A 26,111-nucleotide genomic window follows, 5' to 3' on the forward strand; every position below is an offset into this window, starting at 1 on the left:
TTTAACAATTTTATTATTTTATTGAAAGTTCAAATACATTGTCTTTATCATGTTGAAATCGAGAAAATTATTAATTTAACCAATTTATCATTTTGTTGATTATTACTTAGGTTCAACGGTACATCACAAATTATCAAGAAATTTAAGAATTAGCAAAATTTTCCCATTAAAAAAAAGAATTAGCTAAAAAAAGTAATCAATATCAAACATAAAAAATTTAAATACAAAATGAATAAAATAATAGCAGCTAGCACAATAAAAAAAATAGTAGCAAGATCTTAAGCCTTCATTTATCCCCATTAAATCCTCGTACTGGTTTCAATATCATCATGTCATTCTTATATATACACACACACATAGATACACACATCTGTAAGGAAGCTCTCTCTCAAAGTCCCTCTCTCATTTCAACACTTTCCACTCTATAATTCCTCAATCTGACGAACTCCCATTTCAGATCTTACGCCACTCCTTCTTTAGTAAGTGTCGGTGGATCTATTTTTCTTGTTTATATAAAATTTTGTGTTTCTTTTAAGCTGTTTATCATGTTTTTTCTTGTTGAATATAGTGTAGATTTGTTGGGGTAAGTTAATTTAGAGTTATTTGTCTTTTTGTTGCGTAAAGTTTCAATCTTTATTGTAATCTTGTGTGTTTTGGTGAAAAAAACTGGGAAATTGTATGAATCTTGGTTTTTTGATGAAGTGGGTGTGATTCAAAATGTGGTCTTGTTGGGAAATGATTTTTTAGAATGTTTTTTTGTGTATTTTTTCATAATGGGGAATGCCGGTTATGTGTTTGATGAAATGCCGGTTATGTATTTTTTTGATCTATCTAATTTGTTCAAGTGTAATTTGATTTTCAGCCATCTCTATGACTCAAACCAAAATTGTTGACTTCTTCTGCATTCAAAGGTGTTCACAGTTAGCTGAAAAACTTACTCCAAGTAAATGGTGCTTAACTTTAGTCTTCTAGTCATATGACTTCTTTATCTTCTATATAGTAATGTTGCTTTTCCTTTTAATTCAGACTGCAAAGAAGAGAAAGCGCACAACTATCTTACGCACATCAAAGAAGAAGAGAAAATTGTTGCCATTCAGTCCAAGTGAGGATTCATCAATGAGATTTAAAGAGATGCAATCATTGGCTGCAGCATTAACTGCACCTGGTGCAGACTATAGTAATGAGCTAACGTACATTCATGGTATGGCGCCGAGGTCAGCTAATTGTTCTGTGTTAGAGCGCGAAGGAATGCAGGTATATTTAACTGTCTAGTGATCTGTTAAAGTAGTGTTTGCTATTTGCATGCTAAATTTTTCCTAAAAACAGCTAGAATATAATAATTGGTATGCAAGGCAGTCTTGTTCAAGATTATTTGCCTTTTTACAATATCAGTTTAACCAGAAAAACTTGTATAAGTGTAAAATCTGGATCCAATTCCAAAACTATATGCACCCTAGTTGTTGATATTTTAAAAGCAGGGTTCCTGCCCCCTCAAAAAACTTGTATAAGTGTAAAATCTTGATCCAATTCCAAAGCAGGGTTCCTGCCCCCTCTAAATTCTGAGCTGATTATTAATAATGAATGGTGCCCTTTTATATAATGTATCGGGTATTTACTATTTAGTGGCTAAATCGCATTTAGCTAATAGCCTTCACCCTACTTCAGTTTCCTCTTCTGACATGAGTTTTTACCGTTCTCTTCAAAACATTAATACTTGTTTCTACCAACTCACCTCAATACTTTTTTAATTTTTATTCAGAAAAATAAAATTGTAAAAAAAAGTTAGAGAACTATACTTTATATGCACCTTAAAATGCGTGTCGGAGACTATCTAAAAAATGTAAACAATCGAAAGGGACGGAGGGAGTAAAAAATAACATAAAATAGATTCCATGATCACTTACTCATTCCATTCCATTAGTCCATTATTTCTGGAATTTATAAATACACAAGTCTTGCTTATATTTTTACTTGTTAGTCTTTTTTATGTTTGATGGTGCCTTTTACGCAGGGGAAAATGTAATATATTTGATTTTCATTTTTTGTAGGTAGCAGCATTTTAAGGAAAGATGGGTTTGTGTATTTGACTTTGAAAAGAAAAGAATTGTGTGCAACAGACAACCAATTGCCCAAGGACATTATATTTTGTTGGATTTAGTGGCTTTTACTTTTTTCATGTATTGCACGGTTCGATATGACTTTGTTAGTTGTACTTTTAATGTTTTTATGTATTTTTTTGTACTTTATGATATTTGAATATTATTCCAATTATAGTGAAATAATATGAGTCCTTCCAATAGTTTTGATTGTTTTTTGTTTGTATTTTAATGGAATTTATATTGGAAGCCGAAAATGGCTGGAAACTGAAAAAATCAGAATTTTGCTACTCTGTAATTACAAACTTATGACGTTTGTTCATCACATATTCCGTCGTAAACTGGCCCAACTCCCAAAATACGATATTCTTATTTGTCGGAAGTTACTAATTTACGACGTATAGTTGCGTCGTTAATTTATGTTTTATTTTATCAAAGGTGGGCTCCACTTCCTTAACTTTTGACGTTTTTCTTAACTTTGTGACGAAATGAATACTTATGACGAAATATGTAGTTGTGACAAAATTGGAATTTGCGACATAATTGATATTTATGACGAAATGGTTGTGACGAAAATCTGAACTTAAGACTTGAGCAAAAACGTCGAATATTTTCCGTCGCAATTGGGCCAATTGCGACGAATTGTAGTGTAAAAATTCCATCGCAAATGGGCAAATTTCTTGTAGTGTTGATTGTTACTCCTATGTTGTAATTTGCACAAAAACGTTTAGGCATGGATATGATGAAAGAACTAAAATCTAGTTCTCAACTAAAATCTTCCTTCTCTTCTAAATAAGTAGTTCTGAACTATAATAAAGATTTATTAACATTAATCATGTTGCAATGTCCTCTTAGAATGCATATCAAGAATCCTCCTATTAAAAAATTAATATGGGTAATTTAATATTATCACAACTTTTTTTGCTATGAAACTAAAAAAACTGCTTTGAATTTAACATTTATCGTACTTTTTTATTATGAAACTTAAAAAACTGATTTGAATTTGACATTAATCATATTACCATCTTGTATAATTTTTTTAGAACAACAATTTCTAACCGGAATCCCAAACAAAATCTAATATACTTTTTACATAACACTTAAATACAAGTTGTATTTGACTCGGGCTTGGGCGACTTCTTCGGATGCATGCAAAACTTGATACTCCCAATCCGATTCTGATTTATATTCGGGGCCCTAGCATGTGAACTATAAATATATTGATCTGATTTATATTCGGAGCCCTAGCTAGCATGTGAACTATATATATTGATTAATTGTTAATCCTAAGTTGTAATTTGCACAAAAGCGTTAAGGCATGTATATAATGAAAAACCTAAAATCTAGTTCTCAACTAAAATCTTCCTTCTCCTCTGAACAAGTAGTTCTAAACCATAATGAAGATTTATTAACATTAATCATGTTGCGTCTACCTTGGAAAAAACTCTGGTCTATTCATTCAACACGCTTCAAAAGTTTATTTAGTACCTCTTGACGACGACACCCCCTCCTTATTAAGTAACCTCACTTCTTCTTCTGACCCTTTAGATCCTCAATGTTTTTGTGTTTTGCATTCCTGCAATGGCCTTTTATTGTGCTCTAAGAGCACCCTTATCCCAAGTCAAATGCGTGGATGTTATATATATAACCCCTCTACCGATCAACTAGCCATGTTTCCACTTCTTCCTAGCATTTGGGTTACTTACATTGGCTTAGCTTTTGATCCTTCAAAGTCACCTCACTACAAAGTTATTACTTTTGTCCAAACATCTTCACCAGATGATGAAGTTGGTGAGTTTGATACTGTTGGTGACTTCCATATTTACTCCTCTGAAACCAAGACCTGGAAGGTCTTTGTGCAGTCTTTTGTTCTTGGTCCATCTATGTACTTTGGCAGGGGTATCTATTGAAAAGGCTGTGTTCATTGGTTAAGTAAAGACCACATCAAATCTGAACGAGCATCGGCTGTTCCTGATGGTTTGTACTTTAATGTTGATGAGGGTCGGCTAAGAATATTCCCAAGGCCTCCTATTAGAGTGGGGTGGACTTTTAAAGGAGTTTTTATTTTGGGGAGTCTAAAGACCATTTGCACTTTACTGAGGTTTGTCCTCGTTCAACTTCAATCAGTGTGTATGAGATGAAGAGTGATTACTCGGAGTGGTTTCTCAAGTACCAGATTGATCTTGCTCCTATTTCCAAAGCTTTCCCAGAAATGACTGGTTATAAGGCTTTTGGCTTTAAATATAATTATGCGGTTGACTTGATCTCAGTTGTTAGGAGAGAAAACGTCGAGGAGGATTCATTATGGGCATTGGGAGTACCTGGTAAGATGTTGGAAAATATGGGTAGTAGTCCCACATTGTCAAGTTAATTTCAGCCATAGTTTGAGTGGACGAATGTCGCGTGCACGCGACGAGTGACACTTGTAATGTGTTCTCCTCCGAGAGAGCTTTCCGAGACACTTTGAATCACTCAGAATAACTTAGAGATGGATGAGATAAGATCATCCAAAGTTAGTCTCTTAGTAGTGGAAATTTGTGTAAAAGAATGAAAGTACCACATTGAATTTGGAAAGGAGAATGCATAACTTTATATAGTAAAACACTTATGTAATTTTCAAATGTGTTATTTATGTATTGCTCCAACACCTACGTGCACGCGCACGGGTGCAAATCTTGGGCTTTTGTCAGGCACAAAACATGCGCTAAATAAATCACGCAAGTATACGTGTCCGCAAGTAATATAGAATGATTTCTAGTTCGTTCCCACAGAGACTCTGATTAATTATATTTAATTAACACTTACTCACCAATGTATGATTATTCTTCAATGCCAAGACAAATAACAATTAAGATTGGTTAACTAATATTAACTACGAGAATTAAACATTTGAATTAACAATATTAAACACACATAAGATCCTAACTTCATTACTACTTCATTCAATAGTTATTGTTATTACCCAGGCATATAATGGTGATGATATTAATCGAACAACACGAAACTGATAAATACCAACTTTCGATGTACGAATACCATTCTACCAAGCATCCATAATTAAGATAGAAGTTGAATAAGCATCAATTATGTTGAGACCCTATATGTCTACAGAATTTGACAACATAACGATTTAAGCGCAAGTTATACATGATGATTACACAGGGCAAGTAAAACGGTTAGAGTTACCCACTAATCATGCATACAATACATAAACCTATGCTAGCATGACAAGTTCTAAATCTCAAGATTCACTGTCTTTTCACAAGAGATTAACAGGCCATCTTACATGTTCGCGACGCACATAAGACGAATAAGCACAACCTATACTAGATATCATACAATTACCACATATCAAGGTATTAAACAATTAACTAAAGAAATTCATAGTAAATCCGCTAGAATGCCATGATCACAATTAGCTCATAATAGAACCCATCGTCACCATAAGTTCATATGAAAGCATGATAATAACACAACAATATAAAGATTAAAAATACTTAATAAATATTGAAGTATGTCACAAGAGTATTAAGGTTCAAAGCATAAAGAAAACTAGCATCCACTGTTACAACGAATTAAAAGAATCACAAGATAAATGTATGCTTCCTCTTCTTCGTTGTCGTGTGCTAAAACGGTCTTCTCAATCTTCTTGTCTTCGCTCTTCCTTATCTTGATGAAGAAAACGTCTTCCCATAAGGTTTATATAATAGCCCAAGAGAATTGTCTCAATTCAGTACACCTAGCCAAATCGGTGAACTGTTTTTTCTCCGATAAGATAAGTAAGAGCATTCACATCCGTTTTCTCATTTCTACCCCTATATTCTTGCTATAAATGGTAATTCCCCAAAATTATCCTCAAAATTCATTTTAAAAAAAAAACAAGTTCACCTGCATCCCATACCTTATGCCTATCCCCATATCTTAATACACATCTTTTTCTCTCCCTTTATTTTTAAATACAAAAGAAAGAAGAAAAGTATGCAAGAATCTGACTGTGGGTGTAGATGAATGGAGGTGGGTGAATGCGGCATGTACAGTGAGTCCCCAAATACAGGGACTTGTTTTTAGTCTGTATAATTATTCCCCATTTTAGGGATCCTGATGAAGGGAGGTTTTTGATAGAAAATCAGTATATATCCCTAAATTATAGAGATGGGGTGGAGATGCAAAGCCAAATGTGAATGCTCTAAGAGGAATAATAATTTCTCTAACATTAGTCCTGTTGCGTCTACCTGGGAAACAACTCATGTCAGTGAAAAGCGTTTCAAGACAATGGAACTCACTCATCACAAATCCCCACTTGGCTCACCTACGTAATTAATTTGCTCCCTCTTCGTGCCTCTGGTCTATTCATTCAACACTTTCATAAAGTTTATTCCGTACCTCTCGACGATCCTGACAACCCCTCCCTATTCAGACCCCTCACTTTTGATCATGACCCTTTTGATTCTCAACATATTTATGTTTTGCTGTCCTGCAATGGACTTTTATTGTGCTCTAGTAGCATCAATGCTCTCCTGGCCATCCTCCCCCATCTTCCTGACTTTCGGGTTACTTACATTGGTTTAGCTTTTGATCCGTCGAATTCCCCTTACTACCAAGTTATTGCTTTTGTTCAAACATCTCCACCAAATGATTATGTTGGTGAATTTTATATTTACTCCTCTGAAACCAAAACCTGGAGGGTCTCTGTACAGTCTTTTGCTCTCGCCCCATATAAGTACTTAGACATGGGTATCTATTGGAAAGGCTGTGTTCATTGGTTAAGTACGTTCCACATCGAACATGAACGAGCATCGGCTGTTCCTGATGGTTTGTACTTTAATGACGATGAGGGTCAGCTAGGAACATTTCCAAGGCCTCCTATTAGTGTGGAGTCGACTTTTAGAAGGAGCTTTTATATTGGGGAGTCTGAAGGCCATTTGCACTTTACTGAGGTTTGTTCCTGTACCACTACACTCAGTGAGTATGAGATGAAGAGTGATTATTCGGAGTGGTTTCTCAAGTACCACATTGATCTTCCTCCTATTTCTAAAGCTTTAAATCGGTTATAAGGTTTTTCCTTATATATATAAACTAACATAATCACCCGTGCAGGGGTCATTTAACAAGGGTATAATTTCATGATTAAAAAGTCTCATCGAAAAGATTAAATTACCTATATTTTTAATATTTATATAAAAAATGTGGTTTGTGGGAATCGAACTGAAGTTATTTCATTCAACTATACAACCTCTTATCACTACACTATATTGTCACATGTATATTTTATCATATACATAATATATAAGTGTGCTAAATGAATATTTTATTTAACTTTAAAAATAATTACTTGAATTTCGTAAAAAAAGGATAGTTAGTTCAATATTTGTACATTTAATTTTAAAAAATTGAATTCCAAATATAAAATTAGGCATAGTACATAAATGGATTATTGTCTTATTTATTAATCATTTTTTAATTTGAAAATATATCTCATATATTTTAACATATTTTTTTATTATAAAAAGTAATTAAAATGTACATATATAATTATTTAGAAAATATTGAATATAGAATCGCTTATATATAAATAATCCATATTGTATTACATATTTAGATAAGTTCGAATTATAATGAGTCAATGCATTATAGAACTTGGCCCATTGTTCAAAAAATACTCGAAATTTGACTACATGACCCGGCCGAAAAACATCATCACATTCTACGTTTAGTAAATTTAAATTACAAGTTAGGCGAGAATATCTTACCAATAATGTGAATTTTTTTAATATCTTATGTTAATATAAATTAATGAGTTTGAGGTTTTTATATGATCAAGTCAATTGATTATTTATATTAAAATTACTAACCTCACTAGTAACACATTATTATTTTTGGGATTTGTCCCAATTTTAAGAATATTTGAAATTTGAAATGAGATCTCACTAGATTTGTTAAAACTATGATTATATATTAGATTTATTTTTCATTTTTCACTTAAAACACTAACTTTTTAAAAAGAATTCTTTTAAATCAACAATATTCATTGATCAAGATAATATTGTACAAATATTTTGAATTATTTAAATAAAAGTTATATCTATACTATATTGTAACATTTGAATTCAATGCATTTTATATTATTTAAGGAAAAAAACATATATTGTTCAATAATTTGAAGGAATTAACCAGTTCAACTGATATTTATAAAAAAAATTCGAACTGAAATTTTTTAATTTTAGAAGAATAGTATAAAATGTTATCAAATTATTATATGAAGAAATACTAGAGTCGTAATGAAAGAAACTTAAAAACGGTTTAAATAACGATATAAATACAATTTTTCTTTCGAATTCTTGAAAAAAAATCATGAATATCAATAATAAGTCTTAAAAATATATTATTCATTTTTATGTTACAACCATGATTGATACTCGGTTGCGTAAAAAAATAGATATGGATTGTTTTTCGGTGATAATGTGAATACCATATATAAATTATAGCAATTTATTTCTTACATAATTTTAATTTTTGAATAATTATAAATGCATGTTATTTAAGTAATCAATTATCTCACTAGATGTTAATAATGATTATACATGTACATAAATCAGATATTTAACATATAAATAATTGAAACCATCATAATTTACTAAGAGATGTAACATACAATAATTTACATGCTAACAAACACACATACGTATAACTTAATCTTACTTTGTTAATATTAGTGTAAATAAAAAACTAACATTTTCTCACACATACGTTGAATTTCAAAAACTAATATTTTTTTATTAAAATCAACTTTAATATTAACAATGTATTTAAATTTTACATTATTGTATATTATGATTGCAAGTCATTTTGACTTCAATTATGCATTTTTTATCTTTTTAAATTGAGTAAGTTAATTGTAAGTTAGTAGCTAACTCAATAATAATATAGAGCAGTATATATAGTTTATTTAAATAAAATTCAAGATTTTGGTCAACTATGTATTCCAACATATATGTTAATTTGTAGTTTTTTATTTGTAAACATACTAACGGCATTCTACAGATTAAGTTTAATCGTTTCGTTTTAAACGTACACTTACTACCCTACACTTACTACCCTGTTTATATACATTCATTAAATATAAAATAACGGGTAAGAAGATATAATATAATAATAATTGAGGGAATATTCACTCCTAAAAGTGAAGAAGCATTCGAAACTCCTAATGTTATAGTCCTAATGTTATAGAGGGGGATATGGAGCTTGTTAGAGAGAAATTTTATCTCCATTTCTTCAAAATTTGACTCAAGAGCCTATATACGGATATTGTTGGAGTTGCTCTACAAACACTATAATTGCATGATGCATAAAGAAATTCTAGAAAATGACCCGTGCCTCGCACGGGTTATTATGTTAGTTATAATGTTTGTAGAGCAACTCCAACAATATCCTTATATAGGCTCTTGAGTCAAATTTTGAAAAAAATAAGATAAAATTTCTCTCCAACAAGCTCCATGTTCCCATCTATAACATTAGGAGTTTCGAATGCTTCCTCACTTTTAGGAGTGAATATCCCTCAACTATTATTATATTATATTTTTTTTACCCGTTCATTATTTTATATTTAATGAATGAATATAAACAGGGTAGTAAGTGTACGTTTAAAACAAAATGATTAAACTTAATCTATAAAATGTCGTTAGTATGTTTACAAATAAAAAGTTACAAATTAACATATATTTTGAATACAGAGTTGACCAAAATCTTGAATTTTATTTAAATAAACTATATGTACTGCTCTATATTATTATTGAGTTCACTACTAACTTACAATTAGCTTACTCAATTTAAAAAGATAAAAAAATGTATAAATGAAGTCAGAATGACTTTCAATCATAATATACAATAATGTAAAATTTACATTATTGTTAATATTAAAGTTGATTTTAATAAAAAATATTAGTTTTTGAAATTCAACGTATGTATGTATAGGAAAATGTTAGTTTTTTTTTATTTACATTACTATTAACAAAGTAAAATTAAGCTATATGTGTGTGTGTTAGCATGTAAATTATTGTATGTTACATCTTTTAGTAAATTATGATGGTTTCAATTATATACATGCTAAATATCTGATTTAGGTACATGTATAATCATTATTAACATCTAGTGTAATAATTGATTACTTAAATAACATGCATTTATAATTATTCAAAAATTAAAATTATGTAATAAATAAATTGCTATAATCTATATATGATGTTCACATTATCACTGACAAACAATTCATATCTATTTTTTACGCAACCGGGTATCAATCATGGTTGTAACATAAAAATGAATTATATATTTTTATGATTTATTATTGATATTCATGATTTTTTTCAAGAATTCGAAAGAAAAATTGTATTTATATCGTTATATAAACCATTTTTAAGTTTTTTTCATTACGAATCTAATATTTCTTCATATAATAATTTTATAACATTTTATACTATTCTTCTAAAATTAAAAAATTTTAGTTCGATAAAGTTTTATAAATATCAGTTGAACTGATTAATTCCTTCAAATTATTGAACAATTTATGTTTTTTTCCTTAAATAATATAAAATGCATTGAATCAAATGCTACAATATAGTATAGATATAACTTTTATTTGAATAATTCAAAATATTAAAATAATTCATATTATTTATACAATATTATCTTGATCAATGAATATTGCTGATCTAAAACAATTCTTTCCAAAAAGTTAGTTTTTTTAAAGTGAAAAATGAAAAATAAATCGATTTAATATATCATCGTAGTTTTAACAAATCTAGTGAGATATCATTTCAAATTTCAAATATTTTTAAAATTGGGACAAATCCCAAAAATAATAATGCGTTACCAGTGAAGTTAGTAATTTTAATATAAATAATCAATTGACTTGATCCTATAAAGACCTCAAACACATTAATTTATATTAACATAAGATATTAAAAAATTTCACATTATTGGTAAGATATTATCGCCGAGCTTGTAATTTAAATTTACTAAACGTAAAATGTGACGATTTTTTTCGGTCGGGTCATATATAGTCAAATTTAGAGTATTTTTTGAACAATGGGCTAAGTTCTAAAATGCATTAACTCATTATAATTCGAATTTATCTAAATATGTAATATCAATATAGATTATTTATATATAAGCGATTCTATTTTCAATATTTTTTTAAAAATCATATATATACATTTTAATTACTTTTTATAATAAAAAATATGTTAAAAATATATAAGATATATTTTTAAACTAAAAAATGATTAATAAATAGGATAATGATCCATTAATTATGTATTATGCCTAATTTTATATCTGGATTTCATTTATTTAAAATTAACAGTACAAATATTCAGCTAACTATCATTTTTTTTTTGGAATTCAAGTAAGTATCTTTAAAGTTAAATAAAATATTAATTCAACACACTTACTTATTACGTATATGATAAAAAACACACGTGACAATGTGGTGTAATCCTAAAAGGTTGTATAGTTGAACTCAAATAATTTGACTTCGATTCCCACAAACCACATTTTTTATATAAAATATTAAAAAGAGGGTAATTTAGTCTTTCCAATAAGTAGCTCTCACTTGTTAGGTAAGATTCTACGTTACAATCTTGTCGATGGAAGTTTCAGATTGCTATTGGACTATGCTGTGGACTTAGGTCTAAAAAGCTTAAAGCTTGGCAGTACATTGAAACTCTGTCATGTGTGTAATTAGTTGGTTGAGGTGCTACAAATTTAGCATGATTCATTCGGTAATGGACTAATTATACATGCAATTGTTTGGTTGCCGTCTTTGCGTTTTGGTACCAGCATAGCATTATAAGCAGTAAGCCGGTAATGTGTTTTTTGTTTCCTAATTATTTGTTGTGTTAAAATTGTATATCTTCTCCGATTCTTTCCATTTTAGCTTCAAGTGGTACAAATACCAATTTAACAATCAGACATCAAAAGTTTATTTTAACAAGACTATTTTTCCTGTGTATGTAGTGATACAGTAACCTTATGCCACTTCACTCAGCGTGATTACTCGGAGTGGTTTCTCAAGTACCGGATTGATCGTGTTCCAATAAATAAATAATTCCATGAGGCTTGTTTTAAAGGTGAATATAATTATGCTGTTAATGTGCTCTCGCTTAGTAGAGAAAAGTTCCAGGATGATTCGTTCTTGGTACTAGATATACCTGGTAAGGTTATACGTTACAATCTCGGGGATAGAACCTTCAAAGTAATATCGGACATTCCTTTGGCCTCCGGTCTATAAAAAGTTGTTCATTGGGCTTTTGAATTGCTTAAGATTGGCAGTATATTGAAACTCTGTCATGAGTGTAATTAGTAGGTAGAGGTGATGCAATTTTTAAACTTTTACTTCTATCAACCAAACGCTATATAGAGTCTTTTTTTTTTCTGATTGTCTGTTTCATTGACGACCACTCTTCCATATAATTGTATATATGTTCCAACTTTTTCCATTTTAGCATAATATGATTGGCTTTAAGAGACTGGTTTTGAACCCAATTTCTGCACCAGCAATCTTTGCCTATGGCTTTAGATATCCTTGCTTATTTTCAGCCCCTGCCTACAATTTATTAGACTTCATGTTGTTGGAAACGTGGATGGGCTTTACACCAAAAGCTTTCAATAATATTAATAAACCAACACAATAATAAGAGATTACTTTTATTTCTTAATAATAAAAATACAACTTATATATATATATATAAGTGTTTACACACACAGGCTGCTGGTTTTTTTCTTACAAGAGCTTCAGCTCTTTTCTTTCTCTACAAAGCTACAGCTCTTTTCTTTACAACTCAAGATACAACTTACATTATACTACAACATGCATGCAAGTAGTATTTATATAGAGTACAAAACTGCTACTGCTGACCTAATCTCTTACTTCACGCTAGACAAGCCACCTTTTATTTAGGCTTCATATATATTATTCATTACCAGTTTGCATTGTTGTTTATGCAGCCTACCTTATTTGTAGGATTCAAACAAGACTGCTCTATAGTTCACATATATCTAGTTGCTGCATGTAAATATTAGAGTGTCACGTACATGTTTCTCTTATTACTATACATACACAACTCTCTGGATAATAAAACTAGTTTGACAAATTTAACATAGCACACCATTTTTCCTGGGATTGCATGATTGTGTATTTCAACTCATCCTTTACTAGAAACCAACTTTAATTATTATTCTTCTAGAGGGTTTGAATATTCTAACACTCCCCCTCAAACCCGACTTAGCATTCCGAGCTTGTTCTTCATTTTTTCAAACATATCTGGCTTCAATGGCTTCATGAAAATATCCGCTAAATTTTCTTCTGTCCTACAGTGTACCAGCTCCACAATTTTCTCGTTCACCTGTTCTCGAATAAAATGATATTTTATATTGATGTGCTTGCTCTGACTGTGCGACACTGAATTTTTCGCGAGGGAAATAGCAGATTTATTAACCACGTTAATTTTAACCGGACCTTCATCTGCAAGATTTAACTCGCCCAATATGTAGCCTAGCCACATAGCTTGCCATGCACACGCTGCTGCTGCGATGTATTCTGATTCACATGTTGATAGTGCCACTTTTGGTTGCTTCTTTGATGATCATGAGAATATTACAGAACCAATGTGAAAAGCATAACCCGAAGTGTTTTTCCCGTCATCCAAGTCACCACCATAATCACTGTCTGAGTAGCCTACTAATTTTGAATCTTGAGAGTATGTGTAAAATAAGCCATGATCAAGTGTACCTTTTATATACCTCAAAATTCTTTTAGCTGCCATGAAGTGATCTTGCTTCGGCTTCTTCATGTACCTACTAACCAATCCAACTGCATACATTATATCTGGACGAGTAAAAGTTAGGTACCTCAGACTTCCAACCAAACTTTTGAACAACGTCGGATTTACCGACTCCCTTATTGAATCAACTCTGAGCTTTATGCTCGGTTCTGCTGGCGTGCTCACTGACTTGCATTCTTCCATTCTGAACTTCTTTAAAATCTGCTCTGCATATTTTTTCTGAGACATAAAAATCCCATCTCTGTTTTGCTTCACCTCGACTCCAAGAAAGTAAGACATTTGACCAATATCTGTCATCTCAAATTCGTTAGTCATAACCTTCTTAAAATCGTTGAACATACCAGGGTTATTTTCGGTAAAGATCATGTCGTCCACATACAAGCACACGATCATAATATCGCCCCCTGAATTTGTCTTCGTATAGAGGGCATGCTCGTATGGACTCTTCACGAAACCATTTCTCTGAAAATATTCAACAACTCGTGTGTTCAATGCCCGCGGAGCTTGCTTCAAACCATATAAAGCTTTCTTCAGCCTATAGACTTTGTTTTCCCAACCTTTCTGAATATATCCTGGAGGCTGCTCAATATAGACTTCTTCTTCAAGATAACCATTCAGAAATGTTGACTTGACATCCATCTGAAATATCTTCCACTAGTTCTGAGCTGCAATTACTGTCAGAAGCCGTATGATATCAACTCTTGCAACTGGAGTGAATACCTCGTCATAGTCAATGCCATATCTCCGCTTGTAGCCTTTAGCCACCAACCTCGCCTTGTATTTCTCCACTTCTCCATCTTGATTCGTCTTGGTTTTATAGACCCACTTGACACCAATTGCTTTGTATCCTTCTGGAAGATCTTTGAGCTCCCATGTATCATTCTTCTTGATTGCGCCAATTTCTTCATCCATGGCTTTGTTCCATTTGCTTTCTTCAGAAGCTTCTTCAAATGTAACTGGATCACATTCAGCCATTAAGCAAAATAAGGAATAATCAAAGGATGTTTGTACCGGACTTGTTGCTTCATAAATATTATCCAGACTCCGCATCTTTCGTGGTGCTCCCCCTGAACTGTTGTTTCCTCCCGTGGATGGTGTCGATCCATGAGTTTGTTGATTTGGACTTGGTGGAGGAGTTTGATCATCATCTCTGTCATCTTCAATGTTCTGGTTATCACCGTCATCGTCATCACCATTGAAAAATAAACCAGCAACTTTTCTTTCATCCTCGCTCCATCTCCAGTAATCTGGTTCATCGAACTCAACATCACGAGAAATGATTAATTTCTTCGTCAGGGGATTGTAGAGTCTGTACGCCTTGCTTCTTTTGTCATATCCGGTAAAAATACACTTTTCGCCTTTGTCATCCAGCTTCTTTCTTTTCTGATCGGGAATATGGGCATAAGCAATACACCCAAAAATTCTGAGATGTCCAACTGATGGTTTGCTTCCGCTCCATGCTTCATTCGGAGTTTTGTTTCTGACACTTTTTGTTGGACAGCGATTCAACAAATAAACTGCACATTGAACGGCTTCCGCTCAGAAAGTTCTTGGCAAGTGCTTTTCTTTCACCATACTCCTTGCCATGTCAAGAATTATGCGGTTCTTCCTTTCTGCAACGCCATTTTGTTGAGGAGTATATGTTATTGTCAACTGATGATTGATGCCATGTGCTCTGCAAAAACTTTTGAACAAGTTTGAAGTATACTCGCCTCCTCTGTCTGATCTGAGTGTCTTCAAATAATATCCACTTTGTTTTTCCTCCAGTGCTTTGAACTCCTTGAATTTATCAAGAGCCTCCGATTTTTCTTTGATGATATACACCCAACTTTTCGTGCTAAAATCATCAATAAATGTTAGGTAATACCTATTACCTCCAAGTGATGGGATATCAAATGGACCAGCTATATTTGTATGAACTATCTCCAATGGCCTCCTGGCTCTCCACGATTTTCCAACGGGAAAGCTTTGTCTGTGTTGCTTCCCCTTGACACACGCTTCACACAAATTTCCTGGTTCGTTGATTTCTGGCAAACCGTCCACCATCTTTGTTTTTGACAATAATTTTAAGCCAGAAAATCCAAGATGACCATATCTCAAATGCCACAACCACGAGTCATTTTTAATGACCGACTTTAAGCACTTCTGCACATTCGTTTGCATAGCATGCGTAAACAAATGATTCTTTGACATCTCCACATTTACAATCAATTCTCGAGCTTGATTTCTGATAATGAGGGAATTGTCCTGCATCTGTATATTATATTCTTTCTCCACAAGTTGGCCAAGACTGATAATATTATTTTCCAATGCAGAAATATAATAAACATCATTTATATATTTCTTTTCACCTTTCTTTGACATGATCGTGACGATACCTTTTCCTTTCACCGGAATCTTTGACGAGTCACCAAAAGTAACTTCTCCCCTGATGGTGTCGTCTATCTCCGTGAATAATTTCTTGTGACTAGTCATGTGATTACTGGCCCCTGAGTCAAGATACCAAACATTCTTCTTGCTTTCCTCATCTCCTTTGTAAGTGAGGAACATAGCAGTGCCAACATCTTTGTCTTCTTTTGCTGCTGCAAAATGACTTCTTTCTTCCACCTTTGGTATTCTACACTCATAACTGAAGTGACCAAATTTATTACAATTATAACATTGAAATTGAGACTTGTCACCTCGTTGTTGAAATCCGCCTCTTCCACGACCTCTGAAATTTTGACTACGACCAGATGGTTGATAACCTTCAGAATTCTGACCTCTGTTGAAAGACTGCCTTCCAAGACCTCGTCCACCTCGGTAGCCACCTCTAAAGCCACCTCTGCCACGTACAAAACCGCTACTCCCAGAATTATCAACAATGGACACCTTACTTTGTAACGCATTTTCCAAGTGGCATGCATCATCATACTGGTTCATTCACTGCTCATGCGCTTGAAATGAACCAACCAGCTCGTCAATCGAAATTGTTGACAAATCTTTTGACTCCTCAATAGAAGTAACCACATAATCAAATTTTCTGGTTAGTGAATAGAGGAGTTTTCCATGACCCGAACATCATCGAAACTGTCGTCATTTCTTTTCATCTCATTTGTCACGGCTTTCAAACGCGTAACAAATTCACCAATATTTTCTGAATTCTTCATCTTTAAATTTTTGAACTCCCCGCGTAGCACCTGGAGCTGCACCTTTTTTACTTTTTCAACTCCTTGGAATGATTTTTGTAAAATCTCCCATGCTTGTTTTTCCGTTTTTGCTTCAGAAATTTTTTCAAAGGTTGATTCATCAACACCTTGAATAATTGTGTACAACGCCTTTTTATCTTTTTTCCGGATCTCCTTTAACACCGTCTTCTCGGCATTTGGAAGCGCTGCTTCAGCGGTTGTATCAGCGGGCTCTTTGAAGCCATTTTTGACAATTTTCCAATTATCGTAAGAACCGAGTAACACCTTCATTTGGATACTCCAATTCCCGTAATTTGTGGACGTCAATTTTGGAATGTTGGGTTGCACCATATTTGCCATTTTTAACGAACGTAACCTTGGCTCTGATACCACTTGTTGGAAACGTGGATGGGCTTTACACCAAAAGCTTTCAATAATATTAATAAACCAGCACAATAATAAGAGATTACTTTTATTTCTTAATAATAAAAATACAACTTATATATATAAGTGTTTACACACACAGGCTGCTGGTTTTTTTTCTTACAAGAGCTTCAGCTCTTTTCTTTCTCTACAAAGCTACAGCTCTTTTCTTTACAACTCAAGATAACTTACATTATACTACAACATGCATGCAAGTAGTATTTATATAGAGTACAAAACTGCTACTGCTGACCTAATCTCTTACTTCATGCTAGACAAGCCACCTTTTATTTAGGCTTCATTTATATTATTCATGACCAGCTTGCTTTGTTGTTTATGCAGCCTACCTTATTTGTAGGATTCAAACAAGACTGCTCTATAGTTCACATATATCTAGTTGCTGCATGTAAATATTAGAGTGCCACGTACATGTTTCTCTTATTACTATACATACACAACTCTCTGGATAATAAAACTAGTTTGACAAATTTAACATAGCACACCATTTTTCCTGGGATTGCATGGCTGTGTATTTCAACTCATCCTTTACTAGAAACCAACTGTAATTATTATTCTTCTAGAGGGTTTGAATATTCTAACACATGTGAGCAAACGTTTTCAGTACTCTACTAGTCTTGGCTAACCTAAATAATGTGTAGATATTATATTAGTGGTCGCACATTATTACAAGAATTCCTACCGAAGCTTTGTGTTTAAAACTGATCAGACAAGCCAAATTGAACTATTAAAGCGATTGTAAGGAGCAAGCTTTGAATTGATAGAGTTATGAAATTCTCTGATATCTCAGTGTAGAGAAGACGAAGTGGTTGTTTGGGATACCGATCTGTTAATGTTGGAATATAATCTGAAACTTATATTTTGAAATTGTTTTATTTTATTTAGTTAAATAAATGTTAATGTGTGTTGGGACTTAATTTCAATACACGCTGTAATAATGTAAGTTGTTCCTTGTAAATAGCAGCTAGAATAGGTGTTTAGGTGTTAGAGTATTTTTAGGAAGTAATGGGATGAAACCAGTAGTAGTGGAAACAGGCTAGGAGTGAGTAGGATAGTTGCCATTTTCTTGCACCCACCTCTCTGGGCTTTGTTCTATTTAAGTCATATGTAATCTATCAATTTCAAAAAAATGTGAAGCAGTTCTTTTCATATATAAAACACTGACACAACTTATGTACTTTACGTTCAGTTTTAACGCTTGATATTATGAGTATTGTTTAGCCTATGATATACACACGTTATATGCTTATACACATTCTTGTTCTAGTTTAGTCTTTATACTTGGTATCTGAGCCTATGGTCCTGCATGGTGGCTATGCTCTTGTTGAATATGAAAACCCATGTACTTATTGTTAGTTATGAGAGCTGTCCTTTTGCTGGACACATAAGTGCATACGACACTCATTCTTCCTCTAGATATGGTAATTTGAGTTATCAAAATAAGCTTTGGTGTGCTTCAGGTATCTCAAGTTGTGATGCAGGTTCAGGTGGTTCTCTGTTGGGGGTGCAGCTGTGCACACTAGTCAATTTCCAAGTGGTGCTAGATGGGCAAATAGGAGATATGGTGGACCTGATGAATCTTATGGGAATCAAGCTGCATATGTTGCAGTTGAAGATTGGCTTAGGAGTAAGCAATTCCTCTGCTGGTGGAGAGCTAAAATCTTGTGGTGGCGAGGTGGCGGATTCATGGGAGATAACTATAATGATGAACCAGCTTTGTTATAGACAGTTGAATAGCCATAAGGGCTGAGTTGAATAGTCATAAGGGCTCAGTTTATTAGCCATACGGGTTAAGTTAAAAGCCATACGGGCTGCTAGTATTTGTTGAGGAAAATTTAGATTAAGGGGGAGATTGTTAGGATTTTAATCTAAATTATATGTTTAAGTTATTGTTTTATTCATTTGAATAAGTCAACATGTTTTATTTATAAGTAGCAGTAGGATTAGTATGTGGATTAGTAGTGAAAATAGTAGTTAGTTAGGTTTTTATTAGTGGAGAAATAATAGGAAGGGGTTGTGGTTTTATGCTACCACTTGTTATTTTAGTTCTATTTAAACTATCACCTGTAATCTTTTATTTGATGAGAAGAATATACAAGTTTATTTTCTCCGGTGAACACCAAATATACATGTACATATATAAATTCAAGTTTTATATCTCTTCACTTATTTTCTCCGTGAACACCAAATATACATGTATATATATATAAAAATTCTAGTTTTATATCTCTACAGTTAACTTATATGTCATTTATGATCATTTTAATTATCATTGACTGTATGGGTGATTGCCAAATTAATCATTTTCAACGGCTTATATGATGAAATATGAAAAGTAAGGGAGCTTGACTTTCAGACTCACATTCTCAGGTTTCTTGTACACGTCACATGTACTATTTGCCATATATTTTTATTCTTATTAAACTCAATACCTACTATTTATTTTTATGTAGTTAAAATATTATTATTTAATATTAATTATATTATTCATATTTTAATTATAATATTTCGTTTGTTCCACTTTATATGTTTTGTTGGACTGCTATTGTCCAACTGACTCAAATTTAACCGTAAATTATAAATTATTCTTTTTAAAAGTTAAAAAATTACATATTAAAGTAGTTTAGATTTACTTTCTAATGATATAAATTAATTATAAATTATTTATGTGCGAATATAACTGAGGTAAAAAATAATACTATAAACTAAAAATGTGATGAGATTGTTACTTATATTATGTAAATGTTATAAATTCTTTATTTTTTTTTGCTTTTAAGAGTTGGTATTTTAATATTAATATTTTAATTTTTATATTCAAGTATTAAAATTATTATGTATTTTTTAAAATTTTATATTTTAATTTATAAGTTATCACTTGCCAAACACATTATCAACTTATAAGTAACTTATACATAAAATTATTCAAACACTTAAATAACTTATAAGTTACGCTCATCATATCACTTATATGACACATTTCAACTTCAAGTCATAAGTTACATTTTTAAAAAAATCCCAAACGAGGCCGAAGACCGAAGAGCATGAAATTTTTAACGTTCTATATTCTTAATTCACTTTGTAAGTGAACACCATTAGTAACACTTTATCCTTCAAAACTCATTCCAAATGTGTTAAAGAGTATAAGATGTTTTTCGGGCCTTCCTCTACTAACTTAAGGTTTTAGTACGACATGTTACTTAACAGGGTCAGAGCTCGATTTAGGGAGGGACTCGGGCTCGAGTCACCCCCATTTATTAAATTTAAATACTTGTTGTTTATATTGATATAAGTATTTGTTCTCTTTGTTGTCGGGCATTCACCGCCTTTTTCCACTTAAGATTTTAGGTTTTAGTGTGACTGGTTACTTACCAATTATACACAGATGATCTTAATTTTTGGTGGACGGATGTGGCTCAATTGTCTCCTCAATTGTCTCCCATTGTTGTGAATACTTATATATGGTTATCTGTTCAGTTTATTCTCTTGCATGAAGATCAAAGTGCATGGAGGCAGCTCGCCAGATCTTTTCTTAAATCAAAAGTCCAGATTACGGGCCTGTTTGTTTATGGGCTTATAAGTTATTTAGATTTTATAAGCCCGCAAGTACTCATCTTGAACTGTTTGTTGACCCAACTTATAATTTGAATTTACAGCTTATAAGCTGATAAGTTGAATGTTAGTAACGATGTACTTTTTCTCAATTTATTTTGATTTTTTATTTTTTTATTAATTTTAGCTTTTGAATATATATTTTTAAATTTTAAATTAATTTAAAAGTCATGAATTAGGATAATTATATTTAAAAATTATTTATTTTATTTCATTTAAATTTAAAAAAACTGACTTATAAGTAAAATTAACCAAACACTTGCATAACTTATAAATATTCATATACTTATCACTTTTAAGTCACTTATTAATTTTAAGTTATAAGTTGCTTGTTTTAACATTTCCCAAACGAGCACTACATGTAAGGACCGCATGAATTAAATTGTCTATGTTTGTTCTGGATATTTTTAACCCTGGACTCATTGACTGTTAAATCTCTTGTTTTAATTCGTGAAACGTATATGCATACATGATTCTCCTCAGTTTTAACTTGTGCAAATCCGGCCAACTAATCATTATTTACGCAATTTGATAATGATTTCGAAACTATATCATTGTATAGACTGAATCCTGAGATAATACTGTATGATACTAAACTTTGCAAATGAATGAAACAGAAACTAATGTTTATTAAGAGTTTGTTTGGCATTGTTGCAACAACAAGTTTTTTCTGAAAATAATTTAAAAACTGTTTGATAAAATTAAAAAGTTGTTTTTCTGAAAAGAGATTTTGGCATGGCTCTGTTTGGGATTGCTGTTAAAAATTACTGTGCTGTTAGAAAAAATACTGCTGAAAAAAGTGATGTTGTAAAAATCAGATGACCGTTTGATAATTTTTTTGATACATATATGTTTTGATGCAAAAAAATTAAAAATAATGATGCTTTTGGTAAGGTTTGATGGTGAAATCAGCATATACTTCCCGCAACAGCTGAAATTTTCAGGCTTTTTCTAAAAGCATAGGGGATTTGCTTTCTCTAACATCAGCTTTTAGGCAAAAAATAATTTTCCAAAAAGCAGCTTTTAAATTTCACCAAATATTTTTTTAACTATTTTTCAGCGAAAAGCAGCTGTTGCTGTCTCCAACAGCAATACCAAAAGCTGCTGTTTGAAAAAGTAAGGTCTCCTATGCTTTTCAAAAAAGTTACTTTTCAGCTTTTGCGGGAAGCAGATGCTGATTTCATCATCAAACTTCATCTAAAACATTAATTTTTATAATTTTTTACATCTAAATATATACAAATTAAAAATATTACCAAATAGTTATTTGATTTTTTCAACAGCACTTTTTCCGTCAGCACTTTTTCTAAGAGCACAGCAATTTTTAACAGCAATCTTTAAACTGTTTAAGACTAGTTGATAACTCGTGCTAAGCACAGGCCGAGTTAACTTATTTAAATAAATTTTAAAAATCATAATAGTTTGGGGACTATGTAAAAATTTCTAATTTCTACTTAGAAAACCCAACCTAAATTATGTAATGGTTGAAAAAATTGTCTTAGATACCCGCTAAACACGAATGTGGATAACACATCATGAAAATGTATGTTTTGTATATAGGTAAAAATATGTCGAAAATGCATGTTTATATAATTTTATTTAATATATGATACACATGTTAAACATTCGTATTCAACAAACTCAAAACTTTAATTGCAGTGATCACACATAAGAAACATGCGTATCGTTCAAACAAAATATTAGTACCTATAAGTTGGTTGATATTTTAACCACTATTTCACGCTAATATGTATTTTCGGGCATCTAGTTTTAGGGGGGGTAATTCGTGCATTTTCTTATTATACATCACCATTATTAACTAAATATATTACTCCCCCGTCCCTCCCAATTGTTATCGTTTCTGGTAGAGTGTCCAACACGCATTTTAAGATGAATAGAAAGTATAGTTCTTTAACTTTTTTTAAAAATTTTATTTTTCTGAATAAAAGTTTAAAGATTCTATTTTTATTCAGAATAAGATTTTTTTTAAAAAAAGTTATAGAACTATACTTTTTATTCATCTTAAAATGCGTGTCAGACACTCTCCCAGAAACGATAACAATTGGGAGAGACGGAGGGAGTATTTATTACTGTATAATTGATTATTAAAAAAATTACAATTACAATATAATTCTAATAATAATATTAATTTATTGAAAATCAATTTAGAACTGTACAAAATATATGAATCTAGAGGTATAATAAATGTGAGAACAAATCGGGAATTAAAGTTACTAGCTTACGGCTCGTGCGATGCACGGGTCTTGATTAATATTTATATATTTTTATTTTTATTTTGTATAATTTTATTAAATTTCTATATAAATAATTAAATGCTAAAGAATGATTATATAATTATAGTTTCAAGTTAGATTCAAATAGTATAAATAGTATATGATTGATGAGATCTTATTCATAAATAATAATGTAAATGTTTATGTTTGTTGTTGGTGAGTGAGATTCGAATCTGAAAACTTATATGTATCTTTATAAATAATAATATAAATGTTTGTTGTTGACGGGATTCGAACCTGAGAACTTGTGAAGTATTTTTTTAGTATTTGGATCTACCGGCTATGATTATTTGATAAGAAGATCTGACGGTGGTAATGGAGAGGGATAACCAAAATGAGGGATTAACCAAACTACAAATTATACCCCATTCCGGCTATTATAATATAGTATAGATTGTTAATTTTATTATTTTATTTACAATTATTTTAAGAAAGATAAAAAAAATTGTACTATACATGTGATAAATACATTATTTGCAATAAAAGGGTTATAATAATATAATTTCAACAATTTTATAATTTCATTAAAAAGTACTATAGAGTTATATAGAGTCATATCGGAAATAGGATTATCGAGCTGAAATAAAAATATGAATAATTACAATACGATTTCAACAATTTAGTTATTTCATTAAAATAAAATAATATAGAGTTGTATCATAAATATGATGATTGGAGTGAAACCGAAATATGGGTTTAACAAAAATAAGGTGATATAAAATTTGGGACCATTAAAAAAAGGGGTTTCACATATTAATAAAGGTACGATATTTGTGTTATGATCATAATAAAAAAGTTATAATTATTATACGATTTTAAAAAATTTATTATTTCACTAATATATACTGTTGAGTCATGATTACTGAGTTGAATCAATATAAGAATTGCAATTAAAAAACGGCCGGTAAAATAATACATATAATATTTGTAACAACCCGGGTCAAATCTCGAGCCTTTTTCGAAAATCGGGTCAAGTCCCGATTCTGAGTCCGAAATACGTCGAAGCATACTGTCCCGAGTGCAGCCAACTTGGGTTATGACAAACCCACCACAGGCCCTCAAAAGATCATGATTTGTTGGTGCACATAGTAGTAGTACTTTGCCTTATAAACTAAACAGAAGTCTCAAATCTCCTCGATTTGGGACTGGGGTGTTACAGACCAACTGTAATAGCCGCACTTCCGGACTATTAAATCTAAATTAAAACTAATACAATATACAATCTATTCATCAAAAATTCAATTACAAAGGTACTATTTCGAAAGCGCAGCTAACGGAAGTCCAAAAGTCAATCCACTCCGATACTAAGATCCTCGAACTCTAATGCTATCTAACTCAAACTCTTAGGCGAAACCTGAAATTGTAAGAATGAGTTATACAGCCCAGCAAGTGACCAATCGATCCAACTAGCAGGCCAAGTAACATGAACACATATAACAAAATACAATAATTTGTACGATATGATATACGAAACAAACACTTTCGATACATATTCTTATTCTTATTCGATACACACAATACACATAACACATAAACAACAATAATTTAAAATCCATAATCCATGCCATGTCCACTACAACCCGGTGATAACGGTCCTAAATTTTCAGAAAACTGTCACTACAATCCGATGACCACGATCCTAAGTTTTTATTCGATATTTTCACAAAACATGGCACAAATCATAGATCCAAAATTATCGTCTAGACACCACAGAGATACAATAATACGTATACTTGTAACATATAATACTTTCAAATATATCATCACTTAGCCAGATAATCAAATATATACACATAACACACAATTTCGAAAACACTAGCAAAATTGATCGAAAACTTACCTCAAAACCTGACCAGATCTGAATTTATACTTTTTGACCCTCTAAACGATGTTTTCTTGAGAAACACGAAACACGAAATTTGAAGATAACAAAAAGACCTATCCGAAAAGTCCAAAATCACTGAATTCTGACTTACGATGAATTTTCTATGAATTTTACAAGACTGCTGATTTTTATGCAAAAGAGGCTTAAGAATTTTATGAATAAAAACGAAGAAGACCAATATGGTATATTTACAATGATATAAAACCCTATATCTTAACCTACAAGTTATCCATATTAGAATCTAATCCAAATTCTAGGCACATTACTCTAATTCAATTTGAAATCCTAGTCCTTATCTAATTTTAATACTTTTTATTCTATTATTCCTATTATTAATCTAATTTTAAAAATTACTGGATATTACATACTACCCTCCTTAAAAAGAATTTGGTCACCAAATTCACGAAAATCCTAAAGTTCGTGACACATCTACCCCTTGATCTACCAAAGGTCAAACTATGGTCCACAGGAACGCATCCTAGAGAATGTACTAGTCCCATACCTAATACACTCTGAATGACAGCCGGCTCTTGATACCAACTGAACAGCCCGACACTTCCGGACTATTAAATCTAAATCAAAACTAATACAATATACAATCTATTTATCAAAAATTCAATTACAAAGGTACTATTTTGAAAGCGCAGCTAATGGAAGTCCAAAAGTCAATCTACTCCAATACTAAGATCCTCGAACTCCAATGCTATCCAACTCGAACTCTTAGGCGAAACCTGAAATTGTAAAAATGAGTTATACAGCCCAGCAAGAGACCAATCGAT

The 26,111-nt window shown here is 31.7% G+C and overlaps 1 protein-coding gene and 1 long non-coding RNA gene across 2 annotated transcripts; one reads left to right on the forward strand and one right to left on the reverse strand.

Moving 5' to 3' along the window:
• Positions 1-294: 294 nt before the first annotated feature.
• LOC141659661 (uncharacterized) lies at positions 295-2,299 on the forward strand. The gene is made up of 4 exons (XR_012549855.1): positions 295-479; positions 863-943; positions 1,027-1,254; positions 2,049-2,299. It is a non-coding gene; the product is annotated as an uncharacterized LOC141659661 (long non-coding RNA).
• Positions 2,300-14,590: 12,291 nt separating this feature from the next.
• On the reverse strand, positions 14,591-16,858 carry LOC141659964 (uncharacterized). Its single transcript, XM_074466912.1, has 5 exons — positions 16,618-16,858; positions 16,067-16,518; positions 15,811-15,982; positions 14,948-15,453; positions 14,591-14,821 (listed from the first exon to the last, which is right to left on the reverse strand). Exons 1-5 carry the CDS (start codon positions 16,856-16,858, stop codon positions 14,591-14,593), a joined length of 1,602 nt encoding a protein of 533 aa, XP_074323013.1.
• Between the last annotated feature and the right edge of the window lie 9,253 nt (positions 16,859-26,111).

Source organism: Apium graveolens, chromosome 5 (genome assembly GCF_009905375.1).
Source record: "Apium graveolens cultivar Ventura chromosome 5, ASM990537v1, whole genome shotgun sequence".
NCBI classification, from domain to species: Eukaryota; Viridiplantae; Streptophyta; class Magnoliopsida; order Apiales; family Apiaceae; genus Apium; species Apium graveolens.